The sequence below is a fragment of the Scyliorhinus torazame genome, chromosome 10 (genome assembly GCF_047496885.1).
Source record: "Scyliorhinus torazame isolate Kashiwa2021f chromosome 10, sScyTor2.1, whole genome shotgun sequence".
Classification (NCBI taxonomy): domain Eukaryota; kingdom Metazoa; phylum Chordata; class Chondrichthyes; order Carcharhiniformes; family Scyliorhinidae; genus Scyliorhinus; species Scyliorhinus torazame.
In genome coordinates, this window is record NC_092716.1 from 71,272,534 (window position 1) to 71,286,122 (window position 13,589).

The following is a 13,589-nucleotide window of genomic DNA, read 5'->3' on the forward strand; positions in this document are numbered from 1 at the left end:
GAGAGACCACTACAATCCCTGGTCATCCATTATAATGCAGCGCTAAAATTCCATTCAGTCATTAGCAGTCGTAGAGAAAAAGTATCCACTTCTATAGCCAGGCTTTGGCAGGTATCTGAACATTGCGATTTGGTTTGTCTCTCAATTATATGTTACGTGGCCATTACGTCTGTGGTATTAATAACCTGATTATTCAGACGAGGTTGCTGGCAGAAACCAGAATATCCTGAGACAAAGCGGTTGAATTGGCTCAAGCAACTGAAAGCACTTTTGAACTTCAAGGTGTGCAAAGTGAGATAAATCAGCTATGGCGGGAAACGGTGACCACTCTTAAGTACCCATAGTGAGGTGCAGCGGAGCCTGAGAAAAGGAAGAGTGATTATCAGTCACATGTTCTTGCACCTTGTTATTACTATGGGGGTGACCATTCCCAAGACAGATGCAAATGTAAAGTGTTCATTTGTTTCAGATGTATTAGAAAAGGTGATATATAAACAAGCCAGATGCAGAGTCAAAAAGGCTACACCTAGTTCCCCCCTAAAACATTGGTGATCCAGTGAATAAGCTTAAAGAAGATCTGGAAGAGAAACCTGAAGTTTATGTCAATATGGTGACCTTAAGCAAGACATCCTCCATTGAAATTGTCCTTATTGTTAACGGCTGTCCATTAAACATGGAGGTCGATACGCCAAACTTTATTCAAGCCTGGCCTGTGCACTCTGCTCCACAACAAAAGGTTGAAGTGGAGTTGAAATGCCTTGGATACCTGGGGATAAGTACACCAGTACAATTTTCAGAGTGTGGGTAGCACCAATAGTCACAGTGTTAAAGCCGGAATGCACAGTAAGGATTTGTGGCAATTACAAGATGACTGTGAACAGGGCTGCTAAAGTAGATAAATATCCTGTTCCTGGGATAGCGGACCTCTATGTGAAATTTCAGGAGGCCTCAAGTGCACTAAATTGGATTTAAATCATGCATACCAGCAGCTTACTGGTACAGGAAGAATCAAGGGCATAAACACACGCAAAGGCTTATTCCAATATCCAAGATTACCCTTAGTATTTCATCTGCCTGCGCTATAATTCAGCACACGATGAAAAGCCTTTTACAGGCGACCTCAAAAGTTGTCATGTATCTGGATAATGTCTTAGTAACGGGGGTAACACTCAAAAGAGCCAGATTGGAAGAAGTCCTCAGGAGGTTCAAAGAAGCCAGTATACCCCTGAAGCGGGAGAAATGCACATTTCAAGCCAAAGAGGTCACATATCCAGGTTTCAAATTCAATGCAAAAGGCTTACATCCACTCGAGTACAAAGTAAAAGGGATGCCAGCACCAAGGAATGTGACCAAGCTGAAGTGCTTTTTAGGAATGGTCAATTATTATGGCTGCTTTTTTACCCAACCTGTCCACAGGTTTGGCGCCCCTGCACCAACTCTAGAAGAAGCATCAACGATAGACGTAGGAAGATTCACAGAGAAAATCTTTGGATCAAGTGAAACAGGCCTTACAATCATTGGCCTTACTTGTCCACCTTAACCCAGAAAAACCCATAATAGTCGTCTGGGATGCATTGTCTTATGGCAGTGTTTTTCAAACTTTTTTTCCCGGGATCCACTTTTGCCAACCGGCCAACCTTCGGGACCCACACCAGCTGACCTTCGGGACCCACCATTTTGCTTACCTTTAATGCGACAGGTGAGCCTGCTTGGTCTTCACGATCTCACTTGGTTTGTCATTCAAAGTTACATTTCTGCTAAGGACTTCAACTGATGATTTGGGCAGCACGGCAGCATTGTGGTTAGCACAATTGCTTCGCAGCTCCAGGGTCCCAGGTTCGATTCCCGGCATGGGTCACTGTCTGTGCGCAGTCTGCACGTTCTCCCAGTGTGTGCGTGTGTATCCTCCGGGTGCTCCGGTTTCCTCCCACAGTCCAAAGATGTGCAGGTTAGGTGGATTGGCCATGCCAAATTGTCCTTAGTGTCCAAAATTGACCTTAGTGTTGGGTGGGGTTACTGGGTAATGGGGATAGGTGGGATTACTGGGTAGTGGGGATAGGGTGGAGGTGTGGGCTGGTAGGGTGCTCTTTCCAAGAGCCAGTGCAGACTCGATGGGCCGAATGGCCTCCTTCTGCACTGTAAAATCTATGATCTATGATTTAAGTTCTCACTTGTTATTGAAAATATGGAAAGATGTGTCATTTGAAACATGGAAGTCTGGCAATATCTGGTCTGAGAGAAACATGAGAGGATACAGGGGAAGATCCCACAAAGGGTTAACAGCAGCTGGCAGGGAAGGATTGTAAAATGCAGATAGCCTTGGTCAAGCAGGCTTAGCAAACAAGACAAACAGGATTTTGAATGAAGCCAAAAACAATGGCTCACACCTTCATTGAAAGTAACTATCTTAGTAAGGATCTGGAAAAGAATGGACGAGGTTCAGTTGAATTTGGTGAGAATTCTAGGTGTGAAAATTTGCTAATATCAGGTAAATTAAAGAAAACTAGAGACTATCAGTCTACGAGAAACATAATTCAAAGCCAAAACCAAAGTCAAAATTGAGCTGAGGACACAATTGGAAAATAAAACTATAGAAATGACAGGAATTAAAAGTAACATTTCTTGAAGTCAAAGCATTTTGAACATCACAAAGGAAACAATGTAATCAGATCTATGAGATGAAGTCATGTCAAAATGAATACTTAGCTGGATTAGAAGGTTTAGATCAAAGATACTTTTTACAATCAAAGAAAATAAGAGTTACTTTACAATAACATCATAAAAACTTAACTGTTAGAATGCGAATATAAACCTCGAGACCAGGGCAACGAGAACCAGAACTCAGAGGGAGAGAGAAGCAGCGAAGGAACAAGCAGCTAGAGTCAGATTACAGTCAGCTCGGTCATGGGAAAGAGACAGGGCAAAGCAGCCGAGCTAAAATAGCTAAGTACATCTAAGGAAGACTAGAATTTAAAAAGTAGGCAGAGTCAGCTCAGAAATAGCTCTCACAGCTCTGTACATGGGAAAGATAGAGTTAACCAGCGAATACATCTAAAGAAGACCAGACTTTAAAGAAGATTGATTGTCAAATTGGGCCTGAAGGTCCCTTCAACCAACCAGAAGGATCCAGAAGCAAGATCTTTTTACCTTCCTGTAAAGACAGTGATTGCATCTTTTAGAAAGAGAGAAAAAAATATATAATAATAAAATACCGTAAAAGTTTTAACCTGAAACAGTGGTTATTAGTCTACTTTACTTACTTAGCAATGCGGGACCCAGGATCGATGCTACTAAGTGGTAAGTAGATGAAATCTTCGGTGAAGGTATGGGTTATACCGGGGGGTAACTTGAAAATATAGTTTGACCTGAATAGCACCCACTGAAGCCTGTATCGGAGTCGGGGAGTGAGAATCCCTGATCACCATTTAGAATGTCGGCCCTTTTTGGTATAGGGGGACTCCTAAGTATACTGGTGAGTTTTCAAAAACACACTGCATCCTTCGAAAAAAATCAAGAGATTTGTCCTTGAACTCGCTATGCTTAGATTTCAAATGCCTTTGAAGTTTTGAGGGCTTTAAACTGCAGTTTGCCAGTACATCCTTGCATATAACACACATGGGTTTTACATCCTGATTTGCTGGCACAATTAATAAAGCCATACCTCAAGAAATAATCTTTATTCTGCTTTGTTCCCGATTTCAGTGTCTTCTTAATGGGTTGTTCATCAGGCCTTGGCTTCCGAATCACATTCCGTGGAAGTCCGCGGATTGCATCAGAGTACAATGATGGGCATTTACTGTAAGCTGCATATCCTTGGAGCAGATTGGCTGATTTCCTCGTTTCCCCTCTGTATGACCCAGAAGTCGTTGGGAATTTTTTGCCCATTTAACCCTGCATCCAATCCCACTAGTTTATCCCTGCTAAATTTCCTCCCTTTGCTATAATTTGCTACTGCATAACTTCAACTTAAATTGTCAGTCATTGTATGTAGTTACACATTGGACCTCTGTAATGACTTAACCTGGTTTAAAGCAAATCAAATGCTCATTAGCATTTAAAAGATTATGAAGCAGCCAAGAGATTGATCAGGCAATTTATAATTCACCAGTCTGGATTAACTTTTTATAAAGTCAGCCAAATCCTTGATTAAAGAGCTTGGAGTAAATCAACTGCTGCATAGTCGAAATCTCATCGCAAAAACATCAAGGGAAGACTTTGTGTGGAAATTTTGAGTTACTCCTGTGTGTTCTTTTATTTTTTTCACCAATTTTCTTTCCTCTTCTTAAACGTTTTGCTGGGTTACCGATATTCATATGTGACTGGTGATGGTGAGTGTCAGCAGTCAGGTTTAGCAGTAGGGTACAACAGGTTTGACCCTCCCTTGGTGGATGATCACATTTGTACAGTGTGGTAAACCACTGTATTATATTGTACTTGCTGTTCTTACTTATTGCACTAACTGTTTGTTTGGGTTTGTCCCTGCTGGCTCAAGTATAAAGGTGGCTAACCTCCAACCCTGCCCTCATTCTGGGACCAGCTGCCAGCAGGTATCTTTTAGGTGATTAAAGCCACAGTTTACTCTTCCAACTCTCGTCTGTCGTCATTGATGGTACATCAATTTAATCAGCTAAAATTTTAAGATGGATCCAACGCTCAAGCCTGATCGCCTGGAGCTGGACCGCCAAGCAGCCGATGCCACTGCCACATTTGAACACTGGCTCAGCTGCTTCAAATCTTACATTGATTCCTCCGCCGTCGCTGAGACCCGCAAGCTGAGAGTCCTCAACTCCCGGGTGAGCCCGCAGGTTTTTGTTCTTATCAGGGACGCGACCTCGTACGAGGATGCGATAATGCTGTTGAAGGGGCAGTATTTTAATGAAGTCAACGAGGTGTACATTAGGCATCTCCTTGCCATGAGGCGACAGCGCCCCAGAGAATCGCAAGCTGAATTTCTGCGCGCCTTGTGGGTACTCGGCCGGAACTGCAGCTGTAAGGCGGTACCGGCTGTCATGCACACCGAATTGCTGATCAGGGACGCCAATGTCGCAGGCATAAAATCCAATTACATCCGCCAGCGCCTACTAGAAAGGGGTACACTTGACCTCCAAGACACAGTACAGCTCTCGGACCCGTTGGAAGTGGCCTTCCATAACATGGATGCCTACACCTCCGACCACGCGGCACCCTCGTGGACGTCGTGGGCGCCGCCTTCACCCGATCCAGTGCAGCAAGCCTGTGCCGCGCAGCGACCCGCCAACTCCGAAGGCCCGAAATGTTATTTCTGTGGCCAGGGTAAGCACCCCAGACAACGCTGCCCAGCGAGGAGCGCGATCTGCAATGCGTGCGGAAAGAAGGGCCACTTCTCTAAAGGCTGCCAGGCACGACCAGTTTCTAAACCCAGCAGCGCTGCGTGTAGCCCGCGGGGACCGCCCCCATCTTCCACGTCATCTGCTACGTGCGACCCGTGGGGGCCGCCATCTTCGATGCCACTCGCCACGTGCGACCCATGGGGGCCACCATCTTGGCCGCCATCATCGACGCCACCTGCCACGTAGCGACCCGTGGGGGCCGCCATCTTCGACGCCACCCTCCACGTGCGACCCATCTTGGAATCACCCCAACGCCCCCCGGAACCCCTGCTCCCCAGATTATACGCTGGCCTCCGCTACCCTCGATTAGCCCACCCACCTTCCGAAGCTCGCCTCCATCACCCTCGACCAATCTCAACCTCATCACCTTACTAAATCCATGAAGGCCATCCGGATCAATGGCCATGAGATGACCTGCCTCTTCGACTCCGGGAGCACGGAGAGTTTCATTCACCCAGATAAGGTACGGCGCTGCTCCCTCCCAATATTACCCACGACCCAGAGAATCTCCCTGGCTTCCGAATCACATTCCGTGGAAGTCCGACGGTACTGTGTTACAACCCTTACAGTACGGGGCATCGAGTACAAAAATTTCAAGTTCTACGTCCTCCCCCAACTCTGCGCTGCCCTACTACCAGGTCTAGATTTCCAATGCCACCTCAAAAGTCTTACCTTGGAGTTTGCTGGACCCCTGCCCCCTCTCACCATCTGTAGCCTCTCGACCCTTAAAGTCGCCCCATCCCCGCAATTTGCTAACCTCATCCAGGACTGTAAGCCCGTCGCCACTAGGAGCAGACAATACAGTGCTCGGGACAAGGCCTTTATCAGGTCGGAGGTCCAGCGACTCCTGTGGGAAGGGATCATAGAGGCCAGTACTAGCCCCTGGAGAGGCCAAGTGGTGGTCGTCAAAACTGAGGAGAAGCACAGGATGGTTATCGACTACAGTCAGACGATCAACCGGTACACGCAGCTCGATGCGTACCCTCTCCCCCGTATATCTGACATGGTCAATCAGATTGCGCAGTACCGAGTCTTCTCCACTATTGACTTGAAGTCCGCATACCACCAGCTCCCTATCCACCCGGAGGACCGCCAATACACTGCCTTCGAGGCAGATGGCCGCCTCTACCACTTCCTCAGGGTCCCCTTCGGCATCACCAATGGGGTCTAGGTCTTCCAACGGGAGATGGACCGAATGGTTGACCAGTAAGGGCTGCAGGCCATGTTCCCGTATCTGGATAATGTCACCATCTGCGGCCATGACCAGCAGGACCATGACGCTAACCTCCAACATTTCATCCACACCGCCAAGCTCCTTGACCTCACATACAATAAGGAGAACTGCATTTTCCGCACAACCCGCCTAGCCATCCTTGGCTATGTTATGGAAAACGGAGTCCTAGAGCCCGATCCCGACCGCATGCGCCCCCTCCTGGAACTTCCACTCCCCCACTGCCCCAAGGCTCTGAAGATATGCCTGGGGTTCTTTTCCTATTATGACCAGTGGGTCCCCAATTATGCGGACAAGGCCAGCCCACTCATTAAATCCACCATTTTTCCCCTGACGGCTGAGGCCCGCCTTGCCTTCAACCGCATCAAAACAGATATTGCCAAAGACACAATGCACGCAGTAGACGGGTCCATCCCATTCCAGGTGGAGAGCGATGCGTCTGACTTTGCTGTGGCCGCTGCCCTCAACCAGGTGGGCAGGCCCGTGGCTTTATTCTCCCGTACCCTCCAGGGCTCCGAAATTCGACATTCCTCCATCGAAAAGGAAGCCCAGGCCATTGTGGAAGCTGTGCGACATTGGAGGCATTACCTGGCCGGAAGGCGATTCACTCCTCACTGACCAACGGTCGGTTGCCTTCATGTTCAATAATACACAGCGGGGCAAGATCAAGAATAACAAGATCGAACTCTCCACCTATAATTATGATATCTTGTATCGACCTGGGAAGCTCAATGATCCCCCAGATGACCTATCCCGCGGTACATGTGCCAGCGCACAAGTAGACCGACTGCGGGCCCCCCACAATGACCTCTGTATCCCGGGGGTCACCCTTTTTTTTCATTTTATCAAGGCCCGCAACCTGCCTTACTCCATCGAGGCGGTCAGGACCATGACCAGGGACTGCCAGGTCTGCGCGGAGTGCAAACCGCACTTCTATCGACCCGACAGAGCACACCTGGTAAAGGCCTCCCGCCGCTTTGAGCGCCTCAGCATCAATTTCAAAGGGCCCCTCACCTCCACTGACCATAATGTGCACGTTCTCAACATCATTGATGAGGACTCACGTTTCCCTTTCGCCATTCCGTGCCCTGACATGACCTCTGCCACAGTCATCAAGGCCCTGCACGGACTCGTCACCTTGTTCGGTTTCCCCACTTACATCCATAGCGATCGGGGTTCCTCCTTCATGAGTGATGAGCTGCGTCAGTTCCAGTTTGCAAGGGCATCACCTCAGGGGTCTCGCTTCTGTCCTGGCTGACGGTTCCAGGGCCTGTCCTCCTCCGGAAGCATGCAAGGAGGCACAATTTTGATCCCCTGGTCGAACGGATCCTTCTCCTCCATGCTAACCCCAAATATGCCTACGTGACACACCATGGCGGGCGGGAGGACATGGTCTCCCTTCGGGGCTTGGCACCCGCAGGTTCCCCAGCGACCATCACCACTATCCCCGACTCTACACTGTCTCCCTCCATTGCTACTCACGATTCTACACCGTCTCCCTCCATTGCTACTTATCCGGAAGACGACACGCTCCTGGACACGCAGGCCTCAACACTTCATCTGACCACCAGTGGACTTACCACAGCCGGGACTGAGGCGATCACAGCAGAAGGTCAAAGCCTCCGACAGACTCGATCTCTAATTCAACCCGTCCACTTCACCCCCGCCGGACTCTTTTGTAGCAGGGGGTGAATGTGGTAAACCACTGTATTATATTGTACTTACTGTTCTTACTTATTGTATTTACTGTTCGTTACAAGTCTGAGTTTGCCCCTGCTGGCTCCACCTGTGGCTCCGCCCCTCGGGCTCAAGTATAAAGGTGGCTAACCTCCAGCCCTGCCCTCATTCTGGAACCGGCTGCCAGCAGGCATCTTTTAGCTGATTAAAGCCACAGTTTACTCTTCCGACTCTCGTCTGTCATCATTGATGGTACATCATGCAGTTCCACCAAGAGCTGCTGGATAGGAATCCATTGTGGGAATGCTCCCTGAACCAGAGGAGACTAAAGTTATTTCTAGCACCCCATGGCTGGGCTGGGATCCATGATGTGGAGATGCCGGCGTTGGACTGGGGTGAGCACAGTAAGAAGTCTTACAACACCAGGTTAAAGTCCAACAGGTTTGTTTCAAATCAGTAGCTTTTGGAGCACTGCTGGGATCAGCAGAGATTGAGGCTTGAATCAGTGATCTAATGGAGCACAGCTAACTATTAGATAAACTCACCAAGCCACTGGTGGAACCACAATCTGACTATTTCAATAAATGTAAATTTATTTTGTTCATGCAGTGTCACAATCATAGAAAAACAGAGGCAAGTTCTCTATTTTGTTTCTTCTTCAATCAGAAATCCAGCATTACAGGCTCCAACTGTATTAACCACACATTAACATTCAAACCAAATGCTGTTTTTGTTCAAAATAGGTGCAAGTACTAATTTGTATGTCAATGAATTGAATAGCTATTCAATAAAGGTATCGTTTAGTATTGACTATGGATGTATTTTTGTTTCAAGAATTTATAATCAACATCATTCAAAGCAATGTCTAGTTCTTCCTAGGAATAAAAGGCCGCATATACCAGACAGTTAAGTTCCACCTACCACAGACAAACCATTGCTGAGGAGTCCACCATCTTGGTCCATAATACTTCTGGATATTGTGATGGAAGGTAGTTCCAGGCTTTGTGGGGGGAAATGGGGTGTGAATTCATTCCCTTGTGAGGGCAATGGATCATTAAGGCCTTGAAAAGCTGATACCACATCTGTTAGTCCCATCGTGGGGTCTGTTTCTGGTGGTGGGGTAATGGGTGGAATCTCAAACTCCTCGTCCCCAAGGCTTGGAGTGTGGAATGTCTGAAGAGAGAACAGATTGGACACAATCAGCGTGCAATAGTCAGTAAACATAAAGCCTCAAGGCACAAAGAGTATTCCTTCCTACAACAGAACATAACTTTATTACACACACCCCCAAGGTAAAAATTCTCCAAAATCATTGAACATCAGAAAATGCATCAAAATGCACTTGGCTGCAAGGAGACTTAACACAGTGAAGAACAAAACCTCTTTTATGATATAATGGTTGCTCTTCAGTTGGCAAGTGATCTGTTTGGACAAATAAAATAAGCATGATTCCTTATCTGCAGCTTTAAATATCTGTTAAGTGACACTATTTAACAAAATCTTAGGTTAGCAAGACTTTTGATAGTACAAGTGTGAGGACAGTAATGCTTCATTATGGTGTGAATTAGCTAGACTATTATTATCTGTGGTTAGTGGTCCTTCGTCGATTAATTCAACATATACCACTGATCCTGGGCAGGAGGTTTACAAAACAGCACTGTAAAAATTCATTGTTTATACATTCTGGTGATGGGTGACCCACATTCTACCTGCACTGATTAGCAATGCTGATACATGATTGCAGCTGCTCCTTACGCAATCAAATGTAACAGCTCTGTTGTCACATCGTATGCTTACTAGACCTGGGCACTCGAGTTCACAACTGCTGAAAATTGCTTGTTATTCACAAAGCGCCCGAGAAAACAATGGTGTCATTGCTTCAGACAAAGACATAACAATGCACATGGGATGGGGACGGGGGGGCATTACTACAGAGATTTGTATGTAATAAAACAACAGTGGGTAGGGATTGCAGACTAAACAGGTTAGTCTATGAGAAAGAAGGGGGCAGGGATACATCAGAGGCTTGAGTTTGAGATGGGGAGCACTGTAGTGGTGAAGAAAAAAATACAAAAACAGGGAGAGTGAAACCATGGGGGATTCTGCACACAAGGGTGTGAATTATAAATTTGAGACATTGTAAAAGCAAGAGCCAATACAGGTCAGCAAGAAAGCGGATGATGGGCGAGTGGGTTATGGTGTGAAATAAGGGGCACGATTCAACAAACTAAAGTTAAAGTTTCTCAGTTCCTGCAGTGCTGCGAAACACCCCGCTATTCAATGGCACTTAGCTGTCTTTTTTGGCCTTGGGGTGAAACTCACTATCGAGGCCACTTTAAGTCATTTCCTGCACTGGCGAGCTCAAGTGCCGGAAGACTACTTGTGGATTGGGGTGCTATTTCTAAAGGCAGCCTCGATGTATCAACGCCCTCTGCACTCCGACCACAGCCTCAGGCCCCCCAACTTTACCCAACTCACCTCGTCCGGCGTCCTCGAGCCCCTCACTCCACCTCTTATGGGCAAGTATACCCCCCCCCCAGGCCCGACCCCCGGCATAGGCTACCTGACACCTGGTCACTGCCAGCCTGGCACACTAGCCATGCCCCTGTCATCCTGGCAGTGCCACCTGACAACCTGGCAGTGCCAAAGTGTCAAGGTTCACAGTTGCCAGGGGGAGTACCAGGGTACCACCATGCCCCCCCCCCCCCCAAGGTCCCATCACGACTGGTTCACGATGTTATGAACCAGTACCAAATGGCATCCGGTTGAAGCCTCGCAGGAGAAGCTGGTGAATCCCAGGTAAATTGGGACAGCGCATATTTCAATGAGCCTAATGTCATCCTGGACCTCACTGAGCGAAAGCAAGATCCAGCTTGTGACACGCTCCGAGATTCCATTGAATCTTGAGAGATGTTTCGGGCATCGTGAATCTCTACTATGAAGGCCTCTCGCGAGATTAAAGGGCCTCGTCCAGATACTAAGTTGGGCGCGACGAGGCAGCTGAATCATGCCCAAAGTATCAGTGAGGGTTCTAATTTGCGATTAAACGTATTCTTGGCAGTTTCATGATGTTTCAGCCATTCATCGGCCAACACATCCATTCTTGTGACGCACGGCCTTCCTATGCCAATTGGGAAGCAAAAAGACTATTACCCAACTGAATGATGCCTGTCAGCCAAACAGCCTGGTTTTTTTTTTAAACCATTTCAATATTTTTTTTATCTGGTAAAGAGATATGGTCAACGTAAATAACAGAGAAAAATAATTTTTAACGCTCCAATAATTATTTTCTAGGTTTGTGCACAACAATGTCCTGGAGATTGATGCTCAATCCTAGAGGATTGGCAACCGTAGAATCACTCGACTGCAGAAGGAGGCCACTCGGCTCATCGAATCTGCACCAACTCCTTGAAAGAGCACCCTATCTTGCAAAGCCACCCTAAGGGGCAATTGATCATGGTGAATCTACTTAATCTGCACATCTTTGGACTGTGTGAGGAAACCGGAGCACCCGGAGGAAACCCACATAGACATGAGGAGAACGTGCAAACACCATTCAGACAGTCGTCCGAGATCGGAATCGAACCCGGGTCCTTGGCGCTGTGAGACAGCAGTGCTAACCACTGTGCCACCCTAGCAGAGGTTTACTTGAAATAAAGTTTATGAGATGTTTAAAGTGGTTAATGGAAAACCAGCTTGCATAGCATAGCATAGCTTGCATAGTTTCCTCCCACAGTCCAAAGATGTGCGGGTTAGGTGGATTGGCCATGCTAAATTGCCCATAGTGTCCAAAATTGCCCTTTGTGTAGGGTGGGGTTACTGGGTTATGGGGATAGGGTGGAGGTGTGGATCTTGGGTAGGGTGCTCTTTGCAGGAGCCGGTGCAGACTCGATGGGCCGAATGGCCTCCTTCTGCACTGTAAATTCTATGAAATAAGCATGGCGTTAGGTACCGACAAAGGTATTGCTACATGGTGCAGTAACCTGAGCAGCATCAAGGGAGGAACAAATACTGAACAATAATAAATGTGGCAACAGAGATGGATGTATGGACTGACAAGGACAAAATCAGAAACCTGCTCAGTGAAGATTGTAAGAGTATCGAGGAAAGTAGCCGAGGAGAGATTAAAATGGTAAAGTTGTCTATTACAGCGGGAAAGAGAGGAGGGGAGGAAATGTGGTGAGGTGAGTGAAGGAGATGGGACTGCCAGAAAGGAGAATAGGGAAGGCCTAAGGCCAGATGGAAAGATGCGGCGGCGGAAGATGTAAATGCAGCAGGATTGGGTGACTGATCGGAGGAAATGGAGAAGGGTAATGAACCAACATTGTGGTGACGTCAAGTAAAATGAGAGAAGCTGAACGAAGAGGGCAATGATGAACAAACAGTGGCAACGGCATGGATTAGGCTTTTAACAGCAGATGGACTGAGGCAGGGGTGAACCTGGATTTTGTAATGTTTGTATAGGTAGATTTTTTGATAGGGGGGATATGGACTCAGAAGCAATTAGATCAATTCACTTGGTGAATACACCCATTCAAATTGGGAATCTGATGCTATTCTGGGCAGTAAATTAGGAACATCTTCACAGGCACAGTGTCTTTGTACCTAATCCATGCTCAGAATCCAATTATATTCACCGCTAGCTGCTTTCTGTGCACCTCTTGTAATAACATTGGACAATTCATGGTTAATGAAAAATCTTATCTCCTACAAACATAATCACCACTCAAATTGTTAATGATAATATGAAATTAATAACTGCTTAAAAATGTCAAAAATTCAGTGAATGGAAAAGAAAGCTCTGCATGCACACAGAAGCTGTCAGCTGTCATTATTTCTCCAAAATCGAAAATGATAAGGTGCCAGAATGATAGTTTCTATGAGAACACACTCAAATATCAGTCCAGTGTAGCTTCTATTAGTGTCACTTCAGATAAAAATAACTGCTTGATTTGTTTAAATCTGCATTTGAAAACATTTGCTTGTGATTAAAGTTTAATTGCTCTAAATTAATAATGTAGACACAAGAGTATGCACCCGAGACATTCAATTCTGATGACTGTATAGAAACAGTGCAGATGTGTCTTGTTGGTACAGGAGCGACAATTATTATTTTGCCAAGCATTAACATATTGCAAATGTGTTCTGTGTTAAAGTGAACCATAATATATTTGATTTAAGATCTGGAACCCAGAATGGGCCTCCAATCAATATTAACCTGTCATTGAAACCATTTATCGCGTTTTATAGATATTAAAACGAACTGAGTGGTTGAATAGGATTTTACATAAATAAGCCATTTGACTGTCATT

The 13,589-nt window shown here is 46.5% G+C and overlaps 1 protein-coding gene across 3 annotated transcripts in view; it reads right to left on the reverse strand.

The window, feature by feature from the left end:
- tox3 (TOX high mobility group box family member 3) overlaps positions 1-13,589 on the reverse strand; it is a 162,416-nt gene that overhangs the window by 32,816 nt on the left and 116,011 nt on the right. For all 3 annotated transcript variants that reach the window (XM_072518235.1, XM_072518236.1, XM_072518237.1), the window contains exon 3: positions 9,199-9,450. In XM_072518235.1, the coding sequence (XP_072374336.1) occupies positions 9,199-9,450 (252 nt within the window). The remainder of the gene's footprint in view (positions 1-9,198; positions 9,451-13,589) is intronic.